The 12,619-nt window shown below is 42.5% G+C and overlaps 1 protein-coding gene and 1 pseudogene across 1 annotated transcript in view; one reads left to right on the top strand and one right to left on the bottom strand.

Moving 5' to 3' along the window:
• Positions 1–7,623, bottom strand: part of Rrn3 (RRN3 homolog, RNA polymerase I transcription factor) — a 36,919-nt gene extending 29,296 nt beyond the window's left edge. Inside the window, exons 1-3 of the mRNA XM_029470738.1 lie at positions 7,498–7,623; positions 6,278–6,383; positions 4,422–4,478 (exon numbers count right to left, since the gene is read on the bottom strand). Of these exons, the coding sequence (XP_029326598.1) occupies positions 4,422–4,478; positions 6,278–6,383; positions 7,498–7,580 (246 nt within the window). The 5' untranslated portion in view covers positions 7,581–7,623. The remainder of the gene's footprint in view (positions 1–4,421; positions 4,479–6,277; positions 6,384–7,497) is intronic.
• A 115-nt stretch (positions 7,624–7,738) lies between these two features.
• Positions 7,739–9,200, top strand: LOC115029584 (annotated as a pseudogene).
• Positions 9,201–12,619: the final 3,419 nt, after the last annotated feature.

Below are 12,619 nucleotides of genomic sequence, written 5' to 3'. Positions count from 1 at the left end.
CCTCCTTACAAGTGTTGCTGGTATCCACAAAACAAAAAGAAAAACTTAACTTGAAAAAAAAAAAAAAAAAAAAAAAAAAAAAAAGCCAATCAGCCACAAAGCACAATGGCATCTGTATGTAACGCCAACATTCAGAAATAGTGGGAGGGGAGTCTCAAGTTTGAGAAAAGGCTACACTTCGTAGCTAAGACCACCTTCAAAACCCCAAACAGAACAGAACAGAAGCTGGGGCTGGGGCTCAGTGACAGCCCTTGCCCTTGCCCAGCATGCTTGCATTCTAGCTTTCAATCCCCAACTCTGAAAAACAAGAACAACAAAAAAAGAGTTAGGAACTACTGCCTCAGTGAGCCCTGAGTAAGAGCACAGAGCACTCTGAAAAAGGCAGCCACAACTGCTATTGCTTTTTTACTGTGCCAAGAACCTGCTGAGATGGGCAAGGCTGTAGATCAGCACAAGAGTGCTGGATTAGTGGTACTTAAGGCCCAGTTTAACCCCAGAACAACAAAAATCACAAATACAATATAGAAAACTGGGGACGAGGCTGGAGAACTCATAATTGTTCTTGCAGAGAACCCATGTTCAACTTTCAGGTTTCGCACACACACACAAATATGTATACACACATACACACATATATATTTTGGAGGGGAGGAAGCTGGTGAGATGTTCAACAGGCAAAAGACTTACCGAGCAAGCATGACCCCATGCCCCACAGTGGGAGAAGAGAACAAACTCCTGAAAGCTGTCTTCTGAAGCCTCCTCTCCCCATTCCCCCCCTTCCAAGTATGTAATTTTTTTGTTGGTTTGGTTATTCTCTTTTGTTTTTGAGGCTGGGTCTCTGTATATAGCTCTGGCTGTCCAAGAACTCCCTAGGTGGACCAGGCTGGCCTCACATGTATAAATATCTGCCTGTACCTGCCTTTGCCTGCCTAATCCTGGACTAAAAGTGTGAATTACCATGCCCAGCAAAATGTAATTTTTAAAGTTAAAAAAAAAAAAAAGATGTGCTGAGGATTCAGTCCAAGCTCTGAGATGTAGTCTCAGCACTGAGTAAGAGGGGAATCTGCTCACAGAAACTACAGAGCAACACATAGACACTACGGTGCAACACATAGACACTACAGAGCAACACATAGACACTACGGTGCAACACATAGACACTACAGAGCAACACATAGACACTACAGTGCAACACATAGACACTACAGTGCAACACACAGACACTAACAGTGCAACAAAGATACTGGTCCTTTGAACCCAAGAAAGAAGGAAAGGATCAGGAAAAGCCTTAATACTCTTAAAGGGTAATATATCTGTGGGGAACATTTCTAACAAAGAGAAAGCACATCTTCAGAACACAACGTAATTCTGCTCTGCTCTAGCGCACAGTGAACTAGCCAACAAGCAACTACGCAGGGCACAGAGGCCATGCATGCCAGGAATAGAAGCACAAAGATCTGCTGAGGTCTGGAAAATAGACACAATGGAGGAAAGACCATATGCTTAAGAGAACCAGAGAAAGCTCAAAGCAGCTGACATCTCACCAGGATCTGAGATAAAGCAGTTTGTAGATTACAATAGCAGCAATAAACAGGTACAACATGAACTGTGACCCAGGCAGTGCTCTAAGGTTTTATCATATGTTAACTCATGTACTCCTTACAAGTAATCACAAAGCAGGTACTACAGATCTCCATCCTATTTACATGAGGGTACTGAAGTACAAGTGCAAGAACTCACCCTAGGGCAGGAAGCAATGCTGTCAGAGCCAAGGTTCAAAAGAAAATGCTAAGACCTCCAGCCACAAAGACATTCAAGGACATACAGGTGAACAATGGGAAATGTAAAATATGAAGTTCTCTACTCAGAGGAAAAAAGTGTTACCACTGTACTAAAGGCTACTCATTCTGCTACAGACAGGAAGGTGGTAAGCAGGGGAATGGCATGCCTAGGCACGTCCCGTGGAAAGGCTTCTCTGTTCGGAACACAGCCACAGGGAGGAAGACAAAAGCATGGCAGCATCGAGAGAAGTTCTTAGAAGAACTCAGACTTGAGAACATCAACAAAGTCACATAGGAAGAATTTTTTTTTCTTTTTTTGGCCCAACATGGATGAACAATTGCTATAGGTGAGACAGTCCAGAAAGACTACAATGTTCCTAACTCAAGAACTGGTTTTAATCAATAAACCAGTTTAGGGTGCAGAAGGCTACACAGAAGAGGATTTGGGGAAGAGATTGTCTGACTTGCCATATTGGAGCACATTAACAATTCTGGTAGAGGCAATGTCATGGGCCCACAGGAGTTGCAGCACATGCATTCAGGAGTTACAAAGTTAGAGGTAGATTTCAAAGCCTACATGACTATTGAGTAAAATAAAAGAATCAAGTTAAAAAAAAAAAATTCAGAGCTTTAAAAGGTGTTTGTAAAAATTCATGGCTGGAAAGGCAGCTCAGTAGTGAAGAGCACCTGTTGCTCTTCCAGAGGGCCTGGATTCAGTTTCCAACCCCCACATAGCTGCTCCACAGGTACCCGGTATGTACACACAGAGTGAACACATATACATACAGGCAAAACACTCATGCATATAAAAGAAAATAAACCTGAAAAAAAAATTCACTCCAGCCAGGCATGGTGGTGCATGCCTTTAATCCCAGTACTCGGGAGGCAGAGGCAGGAAGATTTCTGAGTTCCAGGCCAGCCTGGTCTACAAAGTGAGTTCCAGGACAGCCAGGGCTATACAGAGAAACCCTGTCTCAAGAAAAGAAAAAAAAATTCACTCAATACCAAAGTTAAGAACCTATTAAAAGATAATGTATACAATAAAGAACCTATGAATAAATAGATAAGTAATGAGAAGACAAAGATCACAAGAAAATAAGCAGCCGGGCGTGGTGGCGCACGCCTTTAATCCCAGCACTCGGGAGGCAGAGGCAGGCGGATTTCTGAGTTCGAGGCCAGCCTAGTCTACAAAGTGAGTGCCAGGACAGCCAGGGCTACACAGAGAAACCCTGTCTCGAAAAACAAACAAACAAACAAACAAAATAAACAAACAAACAAACAAGAAAATAAGCATTTATGGGCTGGAGAGATGGCGCAGAGGTTAAGAGCACTGACTGCTCTTCCGAAGGTCCTGAGTTCAAATCCCAGCAACCACATGGTGGCTCACAACCATCTGTAATGAGATCTTCTGGTGTGTCTGAAGACAGCTACAGTGTACTTACATATAATAAATAAATAAATCTTTAAAAAAAAAAAAAAGAAAAGAAGCATTTGTAAGTGGATGGGCAACAGCGTCAACTGTCTAAGGCTAGCAAATGCCCACTGAAGTGAGCATGTGAAGGATTAGTGGGAAAGACCAGGCAGTGCCACACACCTTTCATCTCAGAACTCACTATGCAAAGGCAGAAGGATCTCTCTCAGTTGGGCTAGCCTGGTCTACATACAACCAGGGATATGTACAGACCTGTCTCCCAAGAAAGAAGGAAATGAAAAATTACTAGGGGTAAAAATATAATCACTGGTAACTTTTGTCAAGTAATTAGAGTAGTAATAAATTGACTTAAGTGTAAAAAGTCAGGGGTGTGCAGACAATGGGAGCAACACCATAGCTAGTCATGACAAAGTCCTTACTTCTTGGATATCAACTCATTGAGTCGTCTTGGTTTTCTCTCATTCTTTTGTTTTATGGGTATAAGTGTTCTGCCAGCATGTGTGTATATGCATCATGTACATTCAGGCGAGACCAGAAAAAGGTGTCATATCCCCTGAAAACAGTGACAGAAGGTTGTTAGCTGCCATGTGGGTGCTGGGAACAGAACCTGGGTCTCCTGAAAGAACACCAAGTGCTCTAGCCCACCCTCTAAGCCCCCACATGGGTGGGCGGAGGGGACAGGGGAAGCACAGTAGATGCCAGTTTTTCCCTACTTCTGACAACCAAAGGTGGGTCCAGCCATTGTTAAGTGACCAACAGATGGTAAGACTGCTCTTGGTTGCCAACCACTGAGTTAATTAAATAAGACAGAATCATAGAAAGCAGTTCTGGAGGACAAACTAAGACTACTGGTTACAAATATGTCAGCTTGGAGTCAACCCTAGAGCCCCATGTGGGAGAAGGATAGAGCCAACTCCCACAAGGAGTCCTGGCCTTCAACCTTGCTATAGCACGCATGGGTGTTAAAAGTGAGTTATTAAAAGTGATAAACATAGTAAAAATACTTTTTTATTTATTTATTTTTTTTTATTTCTTATTTTTTTTGGTTTTTCAAGACAGGGATTCTCTGTATAGCCCTGGCTGTCCTAGAACTCACTCTGTAGACCAGGCTGGCCTCGAACTCAGAAATCCACCTGCCTCTGCCTCCCAAGTGCTGGGATTAAATGCGTATGCCACGACTGCCCAGCAAAATACTTTTTTTAAATTACCTTTATATCAGGATCAGACAGCTGGTTCTTCAACAACTCTAAGTCATTTGTTTCACCCTAAACAAAGAAAAGAGAAAATTAAAGTACAATCACTCTGGTTTCCTTTAGATATCAATAGAATTTTTATTCTGCCTTTATATCTCATGGAACTGCAAAAGGAACCATGAAACTTCTACATATCCCTCACAATAATAAAGTCCAGACTATAAACCTTTTACAAATTCATATTTAAGGCAGGCCTGGGTGTCTTTTATGCCTATAATCCTAGCTATTCAGAAAGCAAATCCAAGGTCACCCATCTACACAACCCTATATCAAATATAAAAAGTAAAAAACACAAGGCCTGTAGCTACAGCTTAGTGGTGGAGAGCAAAGAAAACAACCAAAGCAACAAGGAACTTGTATTAGTAGAATCAAAGATACAGGACAAGGGAGGCATAAACAGTCACTTGAATACTAACTCTAGCAGATACTAATGAGAATTCTAAAGGTATGACTAAAAAGCACTGTAATGATAGCATCTATTTAAATGCATTGCTATAGGTGGGAATTATAAGACAATCATCGACACTTCATCTTTAGTGATGAGATCTAAAAGAAACACTGAACCAACACAAAACCAGAGAATAAGTTAGAGAGATAGCTCCTTAGAGAATAAAATGGTGCCGGGCAGTGATGCACACGCCTTTAATCCCAGTGCTCAGGAGCCAGAGGTGGGCAGGTCTCTGAGTTCGAGGCCGGCCTGGCCTAAAGAGTGAATTCCAGGACAGCCAGGGCTACACAGAGAAACCTTGTCTGGAGGGGTGGGGGGTATGGTTTAGTGAAGCCAGGCATGGGGTGTACAGTCAGAAGGCAAAGGCAGCTGGATCTTTATAAGTTCAAGGCCAGCAAAGTCCACAAGGCAGTTCTGGGCCAGCCAGAGCGAAACAGTAAGACCCCACCTCAAAAAGATACAAAACTATTTAATTGGACTATGTGTATAACTCCAGGCTTGAGGCAAGAAGACTGGAGTTAACATCAGACAGGCTACACAGCACGCCTGTCTTTAAAAAAAAAAAAAGTTAAACAAACAAAAATCGTTCTAATTTTTTTAATTTTAATTTTATCACTTGCTAGTTTTTAAGTTGTATACAGCATTTTAAGTCCTAAAATCTCAGCACACTTGTTTTGGTTACCTTTAAGCTTCCGTATCATGCATATCACTAAATATTCTATTTCAGTATGGTATCTAAATACTTCCCTCAATCCCATCTTTTTAGACAGACGGTTCTCAACCTGAGGCTGTTGACCCCCTTTCACAGGGGTCACCTAAGGCCACCAGAAAACACAGAGACTCGCATTATAAGTCATAACAATAGCAAAATTACACTTATGAAGTAGCAAAGAAAATCATTTTATGGTTGGGGGTCGCCACAACATGAGAAACTGCATTAAAAGAAAGGGTCACACACAGCCTTAGGAAGGTTGAGGACCACTATTTTAGACAGAGGCTGTATACAGCCCTGGCTGGTCTCAAATTCAGGTATCCACCTGATTCTGCCTTCACATGCCGGGATTATTAAAGACACAAGCCTCCAAGCCCAGAGTAAAATTTATTTTTAGGCTATGTAGGAGCTCAACTAGACCTGTTTTCCTGGTGTGGATAAGGTCCTCGTTCCAATCCCCATCAATGAGAAACCTAAATAAACGTACACACAAATGCTAAAGTTCATCTTACTCTCTTTACTGTTTTTTTTTTTTTGGGGGGGGGGGTTGTACTCAGGAGGAACCCAAAGTTTTGATAATTTGCTCTTCGGTTTAATGCCTTTTAAACTCTGACTAAGCAAAGTCAAACCCCACATAGTATCTCCTCATACCTTTTTGTATTTCAGTAAGACTTCTGTCACAGTTCCGCCAAACCGAACAGTTTTTTTCGGAGGAGAATTGAAGAAATCACTCTCTAACGCAAGCATATCGGAGAGCCTGAAGAACCAGGAATACCAGTTATCAAATTCATGACAGAGAATGACGGCAGTGAGCATTACTGAACCAACATCATTTTGTGTGATGAGGTTTAAATTTCTTAAATGATATCCCTCCTTCCAACCTTCTCTCCCACGAAGCCACTCTTCCCTCAGTAAATCCGTCTCAGAAGCTGTGGCAGAATCCAACCTAGGCTACATAATGAGATCTTACTAAGAGTAAGGGAAGGAAAGGAAACTCATATTCCCACATTAACCCTGTAAGATCCTGTTTAACCAGCCACCCTTCCTAACCCTGATCTCACGATACAATCATTTGTTAAAAGCGTGATGTCCTTTCTATTCCTCAAATTTGTCAAGCTGATTCCCATTTCACTTCTCTTCCCAAGGTTGGAGTTCAAATGTCAGAGGCCTTCTCCACCAGAACCTCATACTTATCCTTTATCCTGCTGGAACGTTGTAGTTCTTCATAGCATTTACTGATACCTGAAACTATCTTATCCATGTATTGCCGCCCCCCACTGCCTCACCTCCAGCTCTGCTGGGTATGGTTAGTGTCTGGATAAGCTGCTGTCCCCAGTGCCTTAACACAATATATACACACTTTATAAATAATTGTCAGTATTATGCTAAGTGCTTTACGAGGTTTACTTCCTTTAAACAAGAGAATGAGACAAAATCTAAAGGTTAGATCCCAAATGTTTTATAGGGATAGGTATTTTTAAATGTTGGGCAAAAAGGATTGCTTATATAATATACGGTTCCACTATGCTACTGCTTGCTTCTACAGAAACAAATTTCAAACAAAATTTTTTGGGATTCGATAGGTCACCAGTGACAGCTTTCCCCTAGATATCCAAAACCCTGGAAATGCCGTCCATGTCTTGGCCAAAAGAGGGAAGAGGAAAGGCGCGGAAGATTAGCCTAAAGTCCCACAAGGGTGCCCCAAGAGTGAGTGGAAAACAATGGGACAGACAAGGCTCGCCTGGGCAGAGGGGACCAGAGGCTCCTGCGCGCCTGAGCCGAGCCCGCACGCCCGGCCCCCTCGCCACATGCCGAGAGCTCTCAGCGGGCTCGAACCCCGCACCCGCAGGCGGAGGCCGCCAGGCTCTTACCCAGTCCGCGACCCACTCAGCGTGGCAGAGGCCGCTGCCGCCACATCGCCCGACAAGCGCGTGTGAAGCAGCGGGGCCGCCATTCGGCCTGAACTGAGCGAACGCCGGGCCTTGCGCCGGAAGCCACGACCTGCCCGCCCCGGAAGTCGCGCTGCGGGAGGCAAGCCCCTGCGGGCCGCGGCCCACGTGAGCAGAGCGTAGCGATCCCAGCAAGAAGGCGGGTAGGCTTGCGTCTGACCTCATCCCGCTTGAAGCTTTCCTAGAAATAGGCTGGCACAGCTAGGCGGGGCAATCGGTGGCCGCATTCCTCAGAAACTCCTTCAAAAAGAAGCTTGTCTTAGAGACTTGTGCATGTGACCTTGGCGCTCAGGAGGTGGAGGCAGGAGGATCATAGGAGTTCAAAGCCGGTTTCCTTCTGGGAAGTGAGTGGAGTGGGAAGGTCAGCTGGGTGCTTTCTCTGCCTCTCTGACATAGCAGGCTTTCACCCCAGCATCTGGCCCATCATCTTCATTGGTAAAATCGAACGGCAGGGATTTTTGGTTTTCAAACAACATTTTGGCTCTCTAACTTCTGGCAAACCTCCGAGGGACACTGAGAGATCACTCCTGCTGAGGAAACCTGAGAAGCCATCAGATTTGGTCCAGTGCATCAAGCCAGAAGCAGCCACAGGGATGGATGTGTTTCTCATGACCCCGCACAAGAAGACCACCATCTTCACTGAGGCCAAGGAGTCAAGCTCGGTGTTGGCACTCGAGCGCATCATTGAGGGCATCATGAAGAGGCCTCATGAGGAGCAGCTGCTGTTCAAGGACAACCAGCTCCTTGATGAGACGAAAACTCTAGGGAAATGTGGCTTCACTAGTCAGGTAGCAAAGCCACAGGCCCCAGCCACAGTGGGCCGGCCTTCAGAGCAGAAGATGCCTTTGAAGGCCTACATATCTACCTCTATTCTTGTCCTCCAGAACTTCCAGGTGTGGTAAAGGATTCTGGAAATAGTGCTAAGGAACAAGTTGTACAGTGAAGGTCCCAGGCCCACCTCCTAGAGATACATTCCTCCCCCTCCCCCCCCCCACCACCAAAAAGAGGGAGTTCAAAGCCAATGGGTAACTATTAGGACCTGGGTTACTCAGGTAAAAAGCCCGGTTTAATGTTAGTAATACAGGCACTGGAGAGGTGGAAATAGAAGGATCCTGTATATCATTTTAGACATATGATAACCTTGCTCTGTGTGAAACACATATTACACAGTGACCTAGCCAGAAGTGTGGAGACTGGTAAAAAGCCAGAGGGGAGAGTTGGACCAATGTCCATGGGCAAGAGAACCCAGGTTGGGGAACTGGGCATGATGGTACACACCTTTAATCTCAGCACAGACAGGCAGATCTCTGAATCTAAGGCTAGTTTATTTAGACTATCGTGTAAGTTCCAGAACAGCCAAGGCAATACAAAAAGAGCTTCTCTTGAAAACAACAAAAGAGGATCCAGGTTCACAACTGTTTCTAACTACAGTCCCCAGTCCCAGGGCTTCTTAAACCTCTGTGAGCACAGCAAGGACACACAGAGATGTACAAAAAACCCCACCCGAACACATAAAATAAATCTTAAGACAGTTTTGAGAATTTGCTATCCAGCATACTTTTTCTTAGGATGTTGAGGATAGATTCCAGAACACTAGATGAATGCTCTACTATTCAGCTCCACATATAACTTCATAAAAGAGAAACCAATGTTGCCAGGCATGGTGGTGCATGCCTTTAATCCCAGCACTCCGGAGGCAGAGGCAGGCGGATTTCTGAGTTCAAGGCCAGCCAGCTTGGTGTACAGAGTGAGTTCCAGGACAGCCAGGGCTATACAGAAAAACCCTGTCTCGAAAAAGAAAAAACAAAACAAAACAAAGACAAAAAAAAAATGTCAACCAGACCAAAAAGAAGCAAAGAAAGGAGCTTTGTTTTTTTTTTTGTTGTTGTTGTTCTTAATATTTATTTGTATTTATTGTGTATGTATGTGTACCACATGCATACAGATACATCAGATCCTCTGGAACTGAAAGACCCACAATGTGAGGACTCCCTCACGTTCTGACTCAGGAGAGGCAACACCCCAAATCACTCATGAGAAATGGTCTTGATGCAAACCGCAAGAGGACTTTTATTCCAAGAGCGCTCTGGGGCCCACAGTCTTACACCACACAGGGGTAGAGGACCTTGTGGGCAGAGTAGCTGGGTAACGGGGTATTTAAAGGAAGAAACCACAACTCAAGGGGTTGGGGAGGGTGTTGTTGGAAAATACCAAAAATACCAGTTAAGAGTCACGAAGAAGTGGGAAGTCACAAGAAAAATACCTGATAATTGGTTATTTCTCAAGACAGTTTCTAGGAGCCTCTAACAATAGCACATTTGCATAGCGGGTTCCAGCAAAGGTCAGGGTGACTTTTGAACACTCCCTGAACCCAGGAAGCAGGTGAGTGGAAGAATATAGCTATCTGTTTTATGATTAGCATGCCTTGGAGCATTGAGTCACAAAGGTCACATTCTCAAGCCTGGGCCTGTAGTCTCCCCTCCCCCAGCCTGAAACCTGCTTGCTCAGGGGTGGAGCTTCCCGCTCAATTGTTCTGTCACGTCCACTGTTGGAACCTGTAGCCTTGCTGTTCCGAAGCCATCACGTGGTCACCCTGTTACTGGACCCCCAGATTATTTGGCAGGAATTGGGCCCCTCCCCCCTTTTTTATAACTGAGTGTCAAAATAGTAAAAATTGAACCTTGAGCAGAGAGCTTTGTCTTGGTTCCTTCCTTATCTCACGCAGCCCAGCCCCTCTTCTCTTCCAGGTTTCCAAAATGCCTTTCCAGGCTAGAACCCAGGTTGTGATCTACTGGCCAGACACAACATTTGGTGAACCAATGCGGGACTGAGAAACGGCAAAGGATTTTTGGAAGAGGCACTGCTGGTTTGGAGCTCCATGGAATAATTAAAGGATAAAGGAAATTCATACCGGAGAAGGTATGGGCTAAGCTGAGACAGCGTTAAACCCGAGCACTGGTTCACTTAGGTTCAACAGTGAAGCTTAAGAGGAGCTGGGAACTGTAACAGGCGGTAGGCCGTGGCTCACAGAAGCTACATTTTTAGACGCGAGAAAAGAAAGGGTTTATTAAAAGGAAATTAATAATCAGGCAGATTGCCGCAGTTAAAAAACTGCATCATGAGGGAGAAAAATGTCCCAAAAAGCAGAGAGAAATTTCAGGAGTGCCATGCTTTGTTCTCTCTGGGCCTTATAGCAAGAGTACTCTGTTCCCTTTTGTGTCTTGTCTAATGTCTGGTGCACCAATCTGTTCTCGTGTTCAATTCATGTATGTTTGTGTCCAGTCTGTATGAATTAATGTTCTATGTTTTATGTTAGATAATAAAGATGGTATAAGAAACTTTATCTGCAAAGCTGAGAGCTGCCACGTGTTTCAGCCAGGAATCAGACACATGGCAGAAAGGCCCCTACTGGAAAAACTGTTCGTTTTAGGAAAAAAGGGCAAGTGCACAGCCTCTTAGTTTCGGGGTAAAAAAGCTGATAAATGGTTCATGATTAATGTGTTTGATAATGGTAAAGTGCCTTTTATTCTATGATTGTAGCTACAAAAAATTAATATTCTCTAATTAGTCTAAATGTAACTGCTTCATTTGGTTCTTTTTTATTGATAATGTACTCTACATGTTTTCGCATTCAGCTCATAAGTTGTTGGTTAAGATTAATAATTGTTACATTGCTACAGATGGTTANTNTTAAATTTGATAACTCAAGTTTAGAGTCCTTCNNACACNTGGCATAAGNCAGGCCAAGAGGCTGGGTCTCTAAAGATATTTCTAGTTTAGATAATAATTAATGTGGTTCCTATCCTAAATAGTAAAATTTAAGATAAGATTTAAAGCAATGCCTCTTTATTAAAGCATTAAACTTGCTTTAATAGGTATTCATAGGTATTAATCGACAGCCAAACTTCATAATATGATGGTAATGCTTCTAATATTGATTTTAAAGATGATAAATTGTTTTAAACTTGGGTTTTACTTTCCCAAGGTTATAGGTATTATCCTAACCTTGCACAAGAAACTTAAAAATTATGGTTAAAACTGCCANTGTTNCATTGACTGCAGCTTGCAGTTTGATTACAAATTTAAGATTTTCTACTCACCCATATATTGTTAATTAAGATAATTATAGGAGTAATCATCTTTTAAAAGTGCTAATACAGCTCACTTCATACAAAACTGTAACAGAGTTATCTAGTTATGTTTGTCTTTGTAAATAGATTAAACCCTCAAACAATCAGTTTGGCTATAGTTGCTGCCTGACAGGAAACTGCAGTATGGACAATTTTTTCACAACACTAAAGTTATAAAGAACATTTTAACTGTAGGTCATCTTAAAAAAGAGTATCAAAAATTAGAGGCATACACAGTTAAATTGTTCCTCTAGAATCGGTCCTTATTACAGGAAGGCCAGGATGCTCAGATTAAAAAATATTTTACGTTTGAGTCAATACAGGGCTCTAGGCAGCCCCAGAGCGACTTGTGGCCTTTCTTTGGTTTTACAAACAGTGCCTGAGCAAGTTTTTCCCTGTGTTCAAAAAAATTTCTTTTTAACAGTGTTACAGATCTATTCAGATGTTTAAAATAATGCTTAAATTCAAAGAGTTTTGCTTCTGGTGAACTGTAATCACTAGAAAATTCTGCCTCTAGGTATGGCTAATGTAACTTTACATTATGTAAGAAAAATTGTTATTGTTTCTGCTTCTATACAAGAAGCCAAGAGTTTTAATCTTTCAGAGTTTTAATCTTTCAGATTAAAAGTGCAATTAGTCACTGCCCCTGTACAGCCAAGTATTTAAAATGTTTTGTCAACAAGTTATTAATTCAAAAGGTTACATATTGTAAAAATTTTTAAACTTTAACTTCTTAAAAGACAAAAAAGAGAGAAATTGTATCCCCATACATACTATTTAGTGCATTCCCATGCACACTATTTAAATCATATCTTTATTTTCAAAATTTAAAATTTAAATGTCAAGAATTTAATAAATGTTTTATAGTATCTTAAAGAGATCTACTTATTGGCTTATAGATTGATCCTAAAACA

The sequence above is a fragment of the Mus caroli genome, chromosome 16 (genome assembly GCF_900094665.2).
Source record: "Mus caroli chromosome 16, CAROLI_EIJ_v1.1, whole genome shotgun sequence".
NCBI classification, from domain to species: Eukaryota; Metazoa; Chordata; class Mammalia; order Rodentia; family Muridae; genus Mus; species Mus caroli.
Note: the sequence above shows the minus strand (reverse complement) of the source record. Positions and strands in the feature narration are given on the sequence as shown.